Source organism: Mastigoproctus giganteus, chromosome 2, assembly GCF_048544385.1.
Source record: "Mastigoproctus giganteus isolate SK-2022 chromosome 2, ASM4854438v1, whole genome shotgun sequence".
Taxonomy (NCBI): domain Eukaryota; kingdom Metazoa; phylum Arthropoda; class Arachnida; order Uropygi; family Thelyphonidae; genus Mastigoproctus; species Mastigoproctus giganteus.
Window position 1 is genome coordinate 235,673,686 of NC_143576.1, and position 18,103 is coordinate 235,691,788.

The 18,103-nt window shown below is 37.0% G+C and overlaps 1 protein-coding gene across 1 annotated transcript in view; it reads left to right on the forward strand.

The window, feature by feature from the left end:
* LOC150090265 (monocarboxylate transporter 12-like) overlaps window positions 1-16,346 on the forward strand; it is a 33,813-nt gene extending 17,467 nt beyond the window's left edge. Inside the window, exons 2-4 of the mRNA XM_090390237.1 lie at window positions 5,242-5,385; window positions 5,472-6,467; window positions 16,168-16,346. Of these exons, the coding sequence (XP_090246363.1) occupies window positions 5,242-5,385; window positions 5,472-6,467; window positions 16,168-16,346 (1,319 nt within the window). The remainder of the gene's footprint in view (window positions 1-5,241; window positions 5,386-5,471; window positions 6,468-16,167) is intronic.
* Window positions 16,347-18,103: the final 1,757 nt, after the last annotated feature.

Below are 18,103 nucleotides of genomic sequence, written 5' to 3' on the forward strand. Positions count from 1 at the left end.
GTGTGGACAGAAACAATAGCAGCAATCTTTGGGGACTTCTGTGGTTGGTTTGTCTATTTGGACAATTTATTTCTTAAAATAACTGATTTTTTTTCTCTGACTAATAGAAGTGAAAAGTAAATAACCTTTTATCTTGTTACCAATTAATTACTAAATGATTAAGTAATTATATAGAAAAGTAATTATTTTAACTTCATTGCATTTACCCCACAACGCATATTCACTCCACGTTTTGTAATATTTTGTACATCACGGTGCGTGAAATGCAACACCTATTTCCCCAGGCTCTGCGATTTAATAAATTAAACAATCATAATATGCTGTCAAATTTTTCGTAATGCATCTGACTTATTTCTTCCTGGATTTAATAACGATTGAGTTATAACACGTGATTGACGTTTCTGCTGTGATTAATGTAATAATTTATCATCGTATTTAGTAAATAACAACAAAAAAAACACGATTTTCCACAGCGATTTTTATACGCGAACTTGCGCTGGTTGGAGGAATGAATGGGCATCTAGCCATATTGTTCATTCATTCCTCCAACAAGCACGTCGAGAACATCAAGTGCTTCAGCTACAATATACGGTATATGGATGGCCTATGTGACACGTATGAATAAAAAAAGAAATAATAAATGCCGGATTTCTGTTGGTCCGATTTTAATGAAATTAGGGAATGCTCAAAAAAATCTGAGCCAAATATAATTTTTTTTATGAATATCCGTTCACTAGAAGTCGAGTTATTACATGCGAACGGACGGAAGGACATACAGACAGATGAACATGATTGAAGACAATAGGCGCATTACGCACATAGGCTAATCCCGCTAATAATAATTTTTAATTTGATAATAAAATATATATTTTAAAAAAGTCTCGACTGTATTCAAAGCTATTTTAGCATGTATGATGGCAGATGTTAAGGGTAAATACTGAGGTCAAAAGTTTAATAGTATTAGTATTGTAGTGACAAATCATGCAAGAAAGAAAGTATCAGCCAAAAAAAAAAAAAAAAACTTCTCAATTCACGTATACATCCACTCCAATTGTTCGTCTAGTTCTTCCTTGAATACAGGGCGTTTCAAAAATTATGGTCAACAATTTAAAGGTGAAAAGTACAAACTAAAATAAACAAAAAAAGTCCCAGTGAACATCGGGCCGCAAGTGAACCGTTTTCGAGATAATGCATATTTTCTGTTAAGATCCGCCACTGACTATGGGAGCACTCTGGGAGGGTAGTCTGTATTGCTGAGACCTTGTACACCCTGGATATGGTAGGGGTACAGTAATTGGCAATGTAAAATTCGCCACACACCATTATGACTCAGTACACGCACTTGCAGAGCAACCCTCCTTGTCGAAATGCCTAGATTTTGTTCTATTCTTTCTAACAGTCCGCGCGGGTAGCATTGTGGTATCGTCACTGTCCTCCCCACACCGGGTGGAAAAGGCCCGGGTTCGAGTCCCGTCGATGACGCGAGGAACTTTAATGGGCTTTTTTTTCACTCCGTGCTTGAGTCATTCTGTTTCAGGTAGATAGCAAGGTTTTTCTCCCTAGAAACTGGGGTTTTTTCGTCATGGTCGATTTGCCAGCAAAACAGGCAAATCGACCATAGAACACACGCAATTTACAGACACAAATGCGTATTCATTACGGGCAACCCTAAAATAATAATAGTAATAATAATATTCTTTCTAACACCCTTTCCTCAACATCCGGTGTTATGCTTCTGGGCCTACCTACTCTTACTCCATGTGCGAAGCGCCCATGTTCTCTAAGGCGTTGATGTACCCTGATGAATATGCGCCTGTTGGGCAAACTTCGGCAGGGAAATGCTTCTGGGTACAAACGTGCAGCCTCGAATGCACTGCCGTTAGCTTTACCATACATGAAGTGCATGTCTGCATACCCTTCGTTGCTGTAACTTCTTTCCATGTTGACTATCATTTGACAAGTACTAGTATGCCTGCTACGTCTCAGAGCATTGAGAAAGGGAGAGGATGAGCATAACCTAACCTAAACAAACAAGTCAGTGATGGATCCCAGCTCTGTATAGTTCACCTCTGTATAGGATAATCACCTCCTCATCCCTGGTAGCAAAATATATTGTCAGTGGTGATTGTCAGACCCGACTTGTCGCTCTGCAGTTTTCTGTTGACACTTTCCATTCCCTCAAGAAAGACTGCATACCAATAAAATGATGTCCAAATTAAAATTTAGTTTATAGTAACACATTATCAAGGGGTAACTGGTGCTAATCATTTAATGATAGTTGCACTTCAAGCCACTGAGAAACCACTAGATCAGAACCACAAAGGGTTATCCGTGTAACCTTCGATAATTCCAATTGTTTTAAATGAAACCGTTAACTTGCATTTCGTTACATTTTACTTTGACCGTCTATTAAACTGATAGTCCGAGATTAATAAACATTATCACTAATAGAAGCAATTAAATAATCCTTGACCTGCTGATATCACTACTTGCAACGCACATTAACCTTGTCAGACACACCTTCGCTAGCGCAATGATTTCAGAATGGTGACTTGCGTGTGGAGTGTGTCGAAAGACTGAACAGGTTAGTTGGCAGGGCAGTTCTTTATTCGAAACCACGCGATTGTCTCGATAAGTTGGCCTTAGTGTTTGCGAAATTTCTTCAAGGTGTTTGTAATCTTGTCTTGGTCATTTATGTCTCTTACGAAACTCCATCGTTTTTTTTTTTTTTTAATATGAAAAGTAACATTGTAACGCTTTGTTGGCATATGGAACTTCCCTATCTTTGAATCGAAGCCTCTGTGTTCACCCCTAAATTATGATCTGCCCTCAATCTTAAATCATATAGTAAAGCTTGGATTTCCGGTTCTTAATTAGTGTCAAGTTTCTTTGGTGTTTTATGTTTTTACAAGTCCTTATGAAAACATTTTTAGGACGGTATTAATTTTTTTTTTATTTTTTTAAATAATGCCCATTAGCTCCATCTTGCGGGGGGGGGGGGGTTGTTTTTGTTTTTTACTTCATGTAAAAATATATTTTATATACTTCTTTATTTGTTTCTTTTTGGAACGAAACTTTAATTTCTCTCAATTTCATTTAAAATTTTTTTGAGTGCTTGTTTCGTTCCAAAAAGAAACAAAAGTATAAAAATTATATTATTACATAAAAAAAAAGAAACATCGATGAAAAAAAGAAATAAGATGGAGCTAATGAGCATTACTTCAAGAAACAGGACCACCTTCCTAATGTCCAAGAAATATTGAAATAGGACTACCTACCTAATATCTAGTTTAACCTCCAATGGCTCGCAGAATATCGTGCACACATTGTGGCAAGAATGATGCATTCTTGTCCATCTTCGCCTTTACGCAGCGATCGGGATCATCTTCATCATTTCGTATAGTAAGTTTGCCACGTAAGAATTCCACCTAGATCTTTTTAAAATGCGGTACACGCTATCTGTATGGGCCTGTAAATCGCTCCTACACCATATCAGAATTTTCCTCACCCTCTGATAGCAGGGTGTTCCAGATCTTTTCTTGCAGTGTCTTCTGCGTCTCAAATTTATCACGAATTTTTAAAATTTGTTTTTCGTGATGGCAGTTATATAGCAAATTCTCGTCTCGATTGTCGTTGAACTTCACATTTATATAGCGTTGACTTATTAGAGGGGGCGCCTCCGTAGCCAGGTGGGAAGGAGCAGCAGTGCATAGCACACGCTTCTTGATTAGACCGGGGTTCGAGCCCGTCACCACCAAATACGGAGGATGCGGAAAGGTCAAGGAATGACCACCGCATATTCCCGGAGTAATATGGCCTTAGTTGCTAACGCTCCTAAAAACCAAAAAAACAAACAAAAAAAAAAAACTTATTAGAGTAGCAAACATTCAGTCTCCAAGTTGTTTAGATTTTGCATTATGGGTATTACTTTGCTTTTTAAACAACTAATTAAAATGTAAATTAATTTTTAATTTTCGCTTGAATAAAGATGGAACTGCACCTCTTCAGCCCTACATGTTACAGTTTGCAACAGTCCTTTTAACGTGGTAAAATAATGTTTAATTTTTAAATCGTTAACAACTAACGCCATCTTTAATCAATAGTAATTGGTTGTTTATTATTATTATTGTTGTTGCTCTTATATTATTTCTCCCTGATTGGGGGATTCCACTCAGTGACGGGTACTGCTACCAAGTACACAGGGTGGTTGTAATGTCTGGTGCTACCGTCGATCGAGGAAATCTCTGACTATCCTACAGGTATTCAGGATTGCGACTTTCTGTAGTTCCTTGTAGGTGTTCTCTGGGAGACCTATTGCTGCTAGGCTGCTATGTAGAGTCTTTGGTACCATACCGGTTGTTGACACGATAATTGGGATGGTTGATACTTCTTGCATATGCCACATCTCCTTGATCTCATGTCTCAGGTTCGTGTACTTCCTAATTTTTCCTCATGGGTTTTCTGGACATTGCTAGTGTTCGGCACCGCTATGTCAATCAGATAGGTAGCCTTTTCCATCTTGTCCACAAGGGTATGTCCGGTCAGGTCTGTTGTGCGGGGTGGTCTTATCCGTTATTACGGCGCGGTCCCAGTACAGCTTGTGGGTTCGGCTCTCTATTACTGCCTGGGGTTCGTATTTGTAGTATGGTATACTTTCTTTGGTCAACTGGTATTTCCTCGCTGGCTTCTGATGTATTATCCAGGCTACCTCGTCGTGTCTATGAGTGTACTCAGCCTGGGTGATCACCTTGCACCCCGCAATGACGTGTTGGATCGTTTCTGAGGCCAGGTCGCATCGTCGACATGTGTCATCTGACATTCCGGGCTCCTTTGCGATTATTATTATTATTATTACTAGTCATATAATGCAAAGAAGCCTGAGGCTTATGCTGCACCAGTTAAAAACAAAAATTTCCGAGTTACCCTGAGGGAGTTTGATTTGATTTGATTTTGATTTTTGTGGCGCAAAAACAGCAAGGTTATAGAGAGAGAGAGAGAGAGAGAGAGAGAGAGAGAGAGAGAGAGAGAGAGAGAGAGAGAGAGTGGGGGGGAATCACGAAGAAAGAGAAGAATGATGATATCCAGGTCAGAACCCTGGGTGTGCCAAGCCCATACTCACCAGATGCGAGCAGTATTTAACGAGAAGGTAGTTATAATGCGTTATATAAACTTAGCAATGCACACTAAAAATTCTAAAGTGATCCCACAAGAAAATACTAATTACATGTTGGTTTGTTGCAGGACCAATTGCAGGCACCCTCAGCTACTGCTGGACGATACGAACTATAACCTTCGTTGGCGTTTTGATTGTCAGTTTAGGAAATGCCCTTTGTTTCTTTGCAAACGACATAACCTTCGTCACCGTGTCTTTAGGTATCATTCAAGGTAAATTATTCGCACAGTTTTGTAATCTTCACATCTGATACAAATCTTGATTTCATTTTCTAAGATTTAATTTTTTTTCTTAATAGGTCTAGGAATCGGAATGGCTGTAACCCTTGTTCCTGTCATCATCAATCAGTACTTTGTCAAGTACAAAACCACAGGAATGGGAATAGGTTGTGCAGGATCAACTCTAGGATCATTTACGCTTCCTTATCTGGTCGAGTATGTACTGGACGAGTTTGGACTTAAAGGAGGCTTTCTGCTAATTGCAGGAATTACTCTACAGGGGGTGCTGGCAGCCGTTCTCATGAAGTCGCCAGGCTGGATGAGAATAACTTCTTCTTTGAAGCAAGAGGCAGTAAAACGTGTGGTGGACAACAATTCTAATGGATACTGTGAAATTGGTCCAGTTGAGGAGAAAGACGCCCTTCTGAGGATCGAGGAGTCTAATAAAGAAGCTTTAGTGAAGCCATCTCAAAATGGAGTAAATTCAGAATGCGAGAATGAAATACTAAAAGTAAAAACTTCAGTATCCGACTCACTGGAAGTTACGAAGTCTCGTTCCTTAAACCGTGTTCATAATCCAGTTCGCGCTAATCTACTTCGCCACTTTCGGATGGTTGCCTCAATATTAACAAATCCTGTTTTCATTATCATTGCTCTGAATCATGCTGTGTTTTTCATGACTTATATGACCTACCTCATTGTAATTGTGGATTTTGCCCTCGATCATTTCATACCAAAAGTGAACGCTGTATTTTTAGTATCTGTGTTTTCCATAGCAGATCTGTTTGGAAGGATTGGTTCTGGCTGGATAACTGACAGTGGATACATTAAGAGGAGAAATCTCATGATGGCAAACATGGCAGTTATAGGGACCTTGTTCGTAGCAACTCCAGAAATTGCTCAATACACTGTGATGTTGTCACTGGCTGTAGTTTTGGGTCTTCTCGTAGGAGTCAATCTCATTATATTCTTTGCCCTTCTCGAAGAATACATAGGACTAACTAAACTAGCCATGGCTGTAGGTCTCATGAACTTTATCAACGGATGTGTAGCTTTCATTGTGCCTATTGTAACAGGTAAGTTTTTTTGTAGTTAATTAAAATATTTTCTAACAGTAACAGCGCTGGTAAAAATTCGAAACTCTAACATTTAGTACAGCAGAACGACATGCCCACATGCGTGGTAAAAAAAAAAAGTTCTCGGATAGCATTTACAAATTTTAGTTTTAAAACAATAAATAATCACTGGAAATCAGTATCCACAGTTTTCATCTTCGTTAGAAGTATTCGCACATTCAAGTTGGAGTGAATAGGTTCTTTCATTTACAAGAACAATTTGATAGTGAATTTTGATATCGATAGGATAATTAATCGAGAATTTAGTCTACTGGGATGATTCGAATTTCTAAAAAGAAGTGCTGCAGCAGGTACAGTTAGAAGATGTTATGTTATCTTATAACAAAAAATAAATAAATAAATAAAAAATCTTGCTGTTGATTAGCTACCACATCACAAGGTTTCTGCTAACGCCAGCCCGAATATGTACGAATGTTCAGGCCAAAAATAACATGCCTCTTGAGCTGTCTTCATCAGATCTGGCTCCAATGGTTTCTTCTTGTTACAGAAACCAATCTTTTACGTTCAATGGTAGTAGTAGTAGTAGTAGTGGCATATGATGCAAGAAAGCAAGCGTATGAGCTTATGCAGCATCAGCCAAAAAAAAAAAAAAAAAAATTACAAAACAATCCCCTCTAAGTATTTGTCCAGTTCCTCTTTAAATTTATTTAACCTATCAACTTGCACAACGATAGATGGAAGTTTGTTCCAGCAATTAACCACCCGCTGGCTAAAGGCAAATTTTCGCACATCTATTCTACATCTGTCCTTCCTCAATTTCAATTTATGCCCCCTTAGGTTCGTAATCTGAACAAGTGGAAGAATCCCATCAGAATTCCTGGTCTTGGCGCATTATAGCCTTGATGCTAATGCGCCAATAAAACCAAACCAAACCAAACCAAAACCATCAGAATTCAGCGTGCTCAACCCATTCAAGGCCTTATACACCCCAATCAGATCACCTCGCAGGTGCCTAGTCTCGAGCTGCTGCAATTTGCAGAACTTAAGCCTCTCCTGGTAAGAGGATTCCTTCATTCCCCTCACCAATCTTGTTGCTCTTCTCTGTACACGCTCAAGCCAATCTACATCCTTCCGAAAATGAGGAAGACCTGCACGCAGTACTCAGGGTTTCAAAGGTTTCATGACATTTCAGATCTCCAGGGAAAATCCAAGGACAAAGAAGATATAAAAAAAAAAAAAAAACAAGGAGCCCTCGCGGTTAAAACAATGTTTATAACGAGCGTGGTAGGCCCTCGTGGTAGCACGTTTGGTGTGATCATCGTCCTACCCACACCGGGTGCAAATCCCGTCGATGCGCGAGGAATTTTTATGGGTCTTTTTTCGCAACGTGGCTGAATTACTTGGCCTCAGGCGATGGTAGTATGGTTTTTATGCCGGAAACTCGGTTTTTCTTCCAGCAAATAACAAATCTGCCACAGAACACAGGCAATTTTCAGACATATTATTGTATAAGGCCGTATTGCGCCAAAGTTGCTGATGCGCCAACAAAAACAACAAAATTTCTAATAATCACAGAAAAAAAAAAAAAAAAAAACAGTTAATTTCGGGAAAATTCAAAAATGCAACGCAGTGTACACGTTCGAAATAACAGATATATTATTCATCTTGTTAAAATTCAAACATAACCGTTTCGAATCGAACACGTGTTTGTAAGACTTTTTATCCTCTCTTTTTTTTTTTTTAACCCTAGAATACATCCTGGAATTTTTTGCATACATATATTTGAAACGCCCTGTACAAAAAACAAAACTAATACTCGTATAGATTCTTTTCTTACACATTAAGTATTACATTTGTCACGTTTTTCCCATTACTACGAAATAAACTGGTGGATTCCTAAAAATTCAGTGAGGCTCTTGGAGATGAATGAAGAAAAAAAAAAAAAAAGGGGTCATCCACCTCTACAATTTAGAACACATACGCCTACAATTTTTAGCTCGTGTCTTCTCTTTCTCACGGAGTGGTCGCGCGTGTAAACATTGCTTGTTTGACTGAATTTCCCACATACAGAGTTTATAAACATCTGGATTCTACATATCATCTCTCTCTCTCTCCCTCTTTTTTTTCCGGAATTCTGATGCTCTGTAATTCCGGGAGAAGGATAGAATAACACGTAATTTGCTCCCGTCCTAAAGCAGGCCTCACAGTTTGTACCACTAGTTTAATACAGAAAGTTACGCGGTTTGATTTATAAGCAGAAAGTTCGACCAATTACCAGAGGTAAGAATAACGTTGAATGGAGGGCAAGATACAAAAATAGCACAAATATAAACGTGACCCATTGCATAATGTTACAGTATACGGAAGAGGAAGGCCTCACGCTTCAACTAACTGTAGGGTATTGCAATTGCTGTTATTATTTTAGATTTAGTCTCTTTTATACCAGTGGCGATAAATCCTGCCCGCTAGAAATTCAAGGTGCGAAAATTAAAAATATTAAAGTTAAAAATAGTAATAATACTTACAGACTATCCAGATTAAGACTATTTATTCAATAGTTATGTATTGTACACGTCTGTTACTATCAAAATCGCTTCAACTGACTTAAGATGTTACAATTGCTATTATGATTTATCATTCTAAACCAGTGGTGAACAATCCCCTGACCGGAATAATTTCAGAAACAAAAACTAAATGTATTAAATTTAAGAATATTAATAATATTTACAAACTATCCAAATTAAGAATATTTCCTTTCAAAAAATGCATATGCCAGTGATTATTTTTTTGAATAGTGGGAAATGTTCCGTTATGTATTGTATATGTCTGTCATTACTACGAATGTCAATAGTGACATGCGCGCTGATTATTAGTAAACTGTGGCGCTGTCAACGTTATTTCTTCTAAATAACATTATTTTATTCTAAATAACATTAATTTAGATTAATCAAAAATTAGATCATAGGCATAGCTTAGCTAAGACTCCTTAAAAATCAAGAGTTAATCAAAAACTTTAATCTTTAATAATTATTAATTTCTTTAATTAAAATTAATAATTAAGCATAATTAATTAATTTAATAATAATAAATGATTAATTAAAATTACTTAATGAAATTAATGATTATTAAAACGTGATTTCTAATTAATTACTTCATGCTTACTCTAAATAACGGTATTTGTTCTAAATAATCTGTTTTATTCTTTTTCAATAATTTTATTAAACTAGTTGACCTAACCCATCATACCGCCGGGTAAGATTTAAAGCCTTTCGGTGATTTAATTCGGTAAAAATGTTTTGCAAAAGTTGGCTGTATTCAAAGAGTTAGCAGTATTATGATTACTTGGCTTTTGTTTCCTTTAAAACAAATTAGAAATTTATTCAGTAAAATATAAATTTTACTATGTATCCTCATAGGGTTTTAAATTTTTAATTGGACTTAGAGCGAATAAGTTTATGATCGCTTCTGTAGACATTACAAAACTGTCAAACGTTTAATCAGTGTTGCCTGTACTGAATGCATGATTTTCATGCTCATATATTGTACAGATAGTAGTTACAACTGCTCTCCTTTCACACCATGTGAAAAAGGCCTGAATTGGAATCCTGTGAAAATACCAGACATTTTTATGGCATTTTTCACTTAGTGGCCGAGTTAGTCTCCAATGAGGGTTGCATGATTTTTATCCAGGAAATTGGATTTTTATCCAGAAAAATATGGCAGCTGACCAAAGAATAGACTTAATGGACCCTTCATTGCCCTAGTCTCTTTCGGTGTGAAAGAAAACAAGCAAACTAATAACGGTAATACAAATTCTGATAACACAAATTCTACATACAGTATGTTTTTAACCATCTATTTTTAAATACATTTTGTGTTAACACTACAAGCTATTAAATTTCGGTATTATAATCAGTCAGTACATCCATTCAGCTTATTGAAAATGACTACTTAATTGCTTCCTTTCTATTTTTATGGCTATCCGAAACGCTGTTAATAAAATGATGGTTCAGTGGAGCGTTCTAGTGTATGTATTTGCAAATAAAAGGGTAGGAGCATATAAAAATAGGCATGAAGTCCTCAAATATCATCTCACCCAGTCATTTTGACAGCTTTTGTCATTTAGTTGGTGGGACTGTATCTGAAACAGTAACTAGTTAAATCACATGATGAGCGAATGCCAAATGGTACTGGAATACAGATTGAGAATATGACCTGCTCAATGAGTTATTACAATCAAAGGGTTAAATAATAAAATCCATATAATTGGAAGGCATTTTCAGCAGCGATTTCTCTGGGTATGCAAGTGGTGTGAGTCAAATCCAAAAGGTAACCAAGCAAAACATTTTTTTTTTCAACAGCAGTGATTTAACAATACAACAAAAATGTTAAAATCTTTCTGTGCTTGTGAGCAGATCACCATCTAATAGCAAGCTGACTTTGCACTGAATTAATAGTATTTATTAACTTGCTGGTAACCTTCTAAAATATTTTAGCGAAAATTACACTCCTACCGCGGTTAAATTCTGATTAAATTCTGACAGGAACTTTGTACCACCCTTCTGAGCGTTCTTGGGTTTCTTCTAGTAAAGAAACTTTCCGGTTGTCCGCAAAAGTTGCTGCCTACCCGAAAGTTATTTACCACCATGATATTTACGTTTGTTGATTTCGTTAGCCACCAGTGATTTAGAGTGCTGCAATGTTTGCTGCAATAGCACAAACAGATTAATTGCTAATATGGCATCGTAGGATGACTCCATGTTGATTATCGCTGTGCTCAACGGCTCAAACCCTCACAACAACAATGTCTCGACCTATCTACTGCGTCCAGTTGATCTACTTACGTGATGGTTCATTTTTCCCAAATCCCAGTTATGTGCGAGTACTTGTGGCAATATAGTATACATATTATTTTTTTTAAAACATTAACTATATATCAGGGATAGTCTAACCATAGTGGCGAGCCTCATGCGCCTCGAAGTGTACCTCTTGGAAAAATATGGACTGCAGTAATTCATGCCTCAAAATAGTACTTTCGATTGAGAGCAAATGAAAAACTTAACGAATAACTGAATGTCTAATGAATTTAATAACTACATGACATTTTATGGAGATATACAGAAAGTTTTCCTCTTCCTTATTAGAAAAACATCAACATTCCTGCATACAATTTCTTCAGTTTCAAAAGATTTCTGAGTAGATATTTGACAGGATAATTTAGAAATTGCTGTAAACCTTTTTTTTTTTTTTTTTCTATCGTTGCTTGCGGTTCAGCTTTCATTATATGCTGCCTTCATTTAATACTCAGCATGTTAAGTATTAGTTAACATGAATCGTAAAAAACCAAGCTATAATCATGATTTTGAAATAACTGGAGATGAAAGGTATATTTTTATTGCTCATGTAAATTTTATACATTAAAAATGAGATATAGAAATAATGCTGTCAAAACTTTGATGATTATTTTGTGCCGATCTCAGGTTTACTAAGCTTAACACCTCTTCTATATGATATTTTGTTTGCTTATATAAACGCAGCACTTGTTCATTTTACGCTGAGCACAATTTTACGCTTCTGGCTTTCTTCTAAGAAAACAAGTTGAATAAGTGTATTCTTTATACGGATGTGAATAATAAATTTTCATAAATCATATTACGAGGGGATGATCAAAAAGATCTAAGAAAAGAGTACAGAAGACATAGGCACAAAATTCTATGTTGTTTTTATTTATTTATCATTATTATTATTTTTTTTATTTTAGTTCCCTGAAGTTCAATACATTTATATTATTTAATCTGAAAAGAGTTTAATCTTTCAAAAAAAAAAAAAAGGGCAACCTTCAGGTTGGACATCAAACCAAGCTTTCACAGCTGCTTTTAGTACTTCATTATCTTTAAAATGAGCTCCACGAAGATGAGACTTGAGGTTTCCGAGCAAATAATAGTCACTTAGTGTCATTCCGTACTGTACATGGATGGTTAGCATTAGCATTAGTAGCATTAGTAGAGGCATTTGATGCAAGAAAGCAAGCTTATGCAGCATCAGCCCAAAAAAAAAAAAAAAAAAACACTTCCACTTCACCCCTCTGTTCGTTCAAAATACCTGTCCAGCTGAGCCTTAAACTTATTTAGGCTATCAACCTCCACCACAAGGGATGGAAGTCTGTTCCACCAACCAACCACCCGCTGGCTAAAGGCAAATTTCCGCACGTCTAACCTACATCTGTCTTTCCTCAATTTGAATTTATGCCCTCTCAGGTGATTTTTCTGAGCTAGAGGAAGAATCCCATCAGCATTGAGCATGCTTAAACCATTCAAGGCTTTATACACCTCTATCAGATCACCTCGCTGGTGCCTAGTCTCCAGACACTGTAATTTGCAAAACTTAAGCCTTTCTTCGTAAGAGCACCCCTTTGTTCCATTCACTAATCTTGTTGCCCTTCTCTGTACTCGTTCCAGCAGCTCTACATCCTTCTTGAAATGAGGCCTCCAGACCTGTATACAGTACTCTAGGTGTGGCCTGACCATCGCCTTATACAATGGAATAATCACCTCCTTATCCTTGCTGGAAAAATTCCTGTATATCATTGACAATACTCCATGAGCTACTCTTGCAGCCCGTCTGCACTGCTCAGAGAACTTAATATCTGCCTGCACAACCACCCCCAAGTCCCTTTCATTCTCTACCACTGTCAGTGTAGTACCACAGAGTTGATACGTTGCTCTGGGGTTGCTGTTTCCCATGTGTAGTACTTTACATTTGTCAATGTTAAACTTCATTTGCCACCTCTCAGCCCATCTGCTCAACCTTTCCAGATCCTGTTGCAGCAGCATAGTGTCAGTAGTGTCCTTGACAACCCTGCCAACCTTTGTATCGTCTGCAAACTTGGACATTAAGCCCGATATACCATCATCAATATCATTTACAAATACAGAAAACAATAATGGACCCAACACTGAGCCCTGAGGGACTCCACTAATAACATCAGTCCACGATGAGCAGTGTCCATTGATTACCACTCTCTGTCTTCTCCCCCTCCACCACCCCTTTATCCATAGCAGCAATTTGCCTCCAATGTCACACTGCTCCAATTTGTGTAGCAGTCTTCCATGTGCAACAGTATCAAAAGCCTTTCTAAGATCCAAGTATATAATATCAAAGTTATTCCCTGCATCCAGTTCTTTTGTGACTGCATCATAGTATCCAATCAAGTTGGTCAGGCAAGACTTCCCCTTAACAAAACCATGCTGTGTCTGAGCTATAACTGAAGTCTTGTCTAAATGATCCTGCAGTGCTTCTTTAACCAGTGCCTCCATTAATTTTCCTGGAACAGAAGTTAAGCTCACAGGTCTATAATTACTTGTGTCAGCCTTTGATCCTCCTTTGTGAATTGGGGTCACATTTGCACATTTCCAGTCTATGGGTACCTCCTCTGAGTCCAAGGAAGCTCTCATAATTATGGCTAAGGGTTTGCTTACTTCCTTTGCTGCCTCCTTTAATATAACTGGATAGATCCCATCCACCCCGGGTGCCTTTCTTGTGTTTATCTTCAACAGTTTCTCCTCCACTTTACTCCCAGTTATTTCAAGATTCTGTAGCTTACTGCTAGAGTTGAATACACCTCTGGCATTCCCCTCGCTGAATAACTCCTCATGTGTGAATGTCGATGCAAAATATTCATTTAGTTTGTTAGCTACCTGAGCAGGATCATCAACACTTGATCCATCAATATCAAGTGGACCAATCTGATTCATCCCCTTCCTTCTAGAGTTTACATAAGTAAAGAACTCTTTGCTGTTTTTCTTTGCATCCCTTGCCTAGGATTTCTCGTAATCTGCCTTCGCCTGCCTAACCTCCTTTGTAACTTGGTTGCATATCAACTTATATCTATCATAAGCTTCTGTGTCATGTGTTAATTTGTATGTATCCCATGCATTTTTCTTCTCTGCCATATGCCTCATTAGTTCATCTGACATCCATTTTGGCCTAAACCTTGAACAATATTTCTTAGTTGGTATGTAAAGCCTAGTAGCTTCCAAGATAAGTTCTTTGAATGCTTCCCATTTTGAATTTGCTGTTGGCATCATCAGTTGGTCCCACTGTATAGAATTTAAATACTGTCTCAGTCCATCGTAGTCGCCTTTACGGAAGCAATAACCCTTCCCTTTACCCCTAATGGTAGTTACCTCTTTGAGTAAATCCCACTTCAGCACACTGTGATCACTGCCACCTAGTGGTTCATTTATCTGCAGATTCTTAATGCATGAAGAATCACTGCTGATAATCAAATCAAGAGTATTACTCCCTCTAGTTGCCTCCCGAACATGCTGATGTAGAAAACAATCATCCAATAAATCCACAAAAGCCCTGCTAGTGTGTGAGTAACCAGCCCCCAAATTCCAGTCAATATCTGGGAAATTAAAATCTCCCATTATAAGACACTCTGATTTACTGGACCACTCTATTTCCCTGTACAGTTCCTTATTATACTCATCAGAGTCATTAGGCCTATAGCACACTCCTACTCTCAATTTTGATCTCCCAATGTTTATGTCACACCAAACTGACTCCACACTGCACTGTCCAGCGATGTCGTTGGTTTAATCCACACTCATGAATTAGCCTGTGCAGCCCAGGCTTTGTGCACGAATGCATTGTCATGGATTTGCAAAACGCGATTACCCACCTTTCCTCGTATTTTTTTCTGAATTGCAAATTTTAACTTTGGCATATTTGATTGTGGTTCTTGGTGCAAGATAATCAATTAACAACAATCCTTTTGTGTCTTATAAAAATAAGACCAATATTTTTTCAGCTGATAGTTTAGTTCGAAACTTTTTCGCAGCTGTAGATCCCCTTGTGCTTCTTCTGAATGCTTTCCAAGCCAAGTTTCATTTCCAGTCAACAAATGGAATAAAAATCTATCTAGATTAGCAAGAATTAGTTTTAAATTCTCTTTTGATAACTCTACCCTCCGATGTTTATCATAAATGGAGAATTCTGGGAACCCATCTTGCACAAACTTTGGACATTTCCAGCTGCTGATTATTATTGTTAAAATACTTCCATGGGAAATGTTAAGTACTTTTTCCAAGTTCAGACACTTTAATTCTTCTGTTTTCTAAATTTTTTCCCCAAACGCTGTAGTCATTCTTTCATGGATTTGTTTATCATTTTTTACCTCTTTGGTCAAAAATTTCATTATTTAACGATGCACGATTTGCTGGATATTCATTCTTCTTCTTCTACGTACCGACATAAAAAAAATAAATTTTAAGAACTGCATTGAGACATTGACGTTCAATTTTTTTTCATGTTATTATATAAGACATCAAACTATCAAAATAACCAATTCTATAATTTATCAGTAAATTTTGTACAACCTTTTTCAGAACATTTTTTTTAACAATCCTTGTATTAAAAAGAAAGTTGAGCAGCGCTAAAGGATCATTAGTAACTATTTTCTTCATTTCACTATTTCTCTACATGGTTAAACCTAGTGTGAATTATAAAATGAAAGCATGTCTGAGTCTCTCTATGAAGTAAATTTTTACAAGAGGCAAAACAGAATGTTATTTTTATTCTTATATTTAAGTTTTCATTATTTCAACTCGAGATCACAATAAGAACATTGGGAATCTCCAATTGTTTTCAATACATAATTGTATTGCAATAATAATAATAATCTTTTATTTTCCAGGTTTCTTTCGGGACGTCATGGGCACATATGACCATTTGTTTCAATTCCTAGGAGTGTCCTGTATTGTCTGTGGTTTGATGTGGTTTCTTGAACCAGGTGGTTTGCTGTGTAAGCGTAAAAGGGTCCAAAGAATTCGAAATATACAAGAAAATGACAAAACAAGGCGACCATCAATTTAACAGAAAAAAAAAATGTGTATATATATATATATATATTTTGCAATTTTACTACATCGCTAAAAATATGAAACTCATTACTTGTTAAAACTGTTGAAATAATAAAAGAATTCCTTCGTTTATGCTATTCTTTGTGATATTTTAGACAACAAATGATAAGCAATCCCTAACTTATTCTCTGTAGATATAAAACCGTGGAGCCTTGAACTAAGAACAGATATAGCAGACAAGTAAATAAAAACAAATTGATACAGGTGGAGGTTTGGTCCCAAAAATACCAGGAGTCCCTCTGCTATATTGAGAGCTGCCAAGTAACCTCTTATTGAAAACCACACAGCTTGAGGTTGTCTGGTTTTCACTAAAGGAATCCAGATAACTTTAAGCGCTCTTGTTTATCTAGTAAAATTAGAAAAAAAAAAAATCTCTTAAAATAAGTATTGAAATCCATTAAGAAAATGAGAATATTTATATTTTACAAACACAATTAAAGCTGCAAACGTTTTCCAGAAATTAAAAAGAAAGTTGATCACCTGCCAAGTAACCCGTCACCGTTTATGCTACATTTTGGGTGCCACCACCCAAAATATAGATACTGAAAACCAGGCACCTTCAAAAAACATTTCTGAAGTGTAAAACAGTGGTAGTTTCAATTACCAATATTCACATTTTCAAGTAGTTGGATCGTTTTGCTGAGGCATTTTAAGTGTATGAGCTTATTTTAAAAGTTTCATTCTGCATATAAATGTTGATGATTAAAGCTACTATGCTAATATTCACGAAATCAATTTTGCCAAACAACAACACCAGATCTCATTGCAATTTCAGGTGCGTTTGCCTATATACTCATAAAGCCAATTGTCTTCACCATGTCCGCCTGTATGCATGTCATAATTCGTCTCCCGGTGGACAGATTTTCATTAAATTTTATATTTGGATTACGTAAAAAGATTTGTCCAGCGTCCCAAATTTTATTTTGGTTTAGTACCTGATCCCTTTTGTTACTGTAATGCTGAAGAATCATGGTGCCATATTATGTATGACTGTTCACTGTATGATGAGGTTAGAAGTGACTTACTGTCAGCTATTCCAAATTTTGTAAGAGGTCAGAAGGTAAATAATGTTACATTATCTGCAAAATAATGTAACATTTTCTGCTTTCCAGGAATTTTTTAAACGTGTTTTTAATAAAAGAAGACAATTATCTGCACTAATTATTTCTAATTAGGCTTTCTTGCTGTACGCTTTTTTTTTTTTTCCATAGTGTTTGAATTTCCCTTCCTCCATAGTTTTGGATTTCTTTTTTTTTTTGTTGGCACTCAGGCTGGGCAACCTGGGTGCTAGACGCTGGCACCCACCGATCCCGCACTACTTCCGGTGGGTGCAGGATTCGTGATTTTAGCCACAGAAAGTAGAATAAGGCCTACCTCCTCGTGGCTAGGGACGAACACCAGGCAGCAGTTGATCAGGTATTAGCTGCTCCCTGGTGGCTAAGAGGCCTGATGCAACACACATACACTTTACTGCATTACCTTACACAACACATACTTCACACCCATTTTCAATGATTGTATAATTAAGACATGAAAACCAGGTGGAGTTGGACATTTGTCTGGGGGCCACACATTACTAACAGATGGCCTTGCCAAAAGGTTAATTGGCTATTTGTGTAGAACATGTGACAGTGTTATCACAGCTATTAGCAGGACTACTGGTCCCACCCGAGATAGAAGGTGGTGTCATACCTTTTAAACAAATGGACA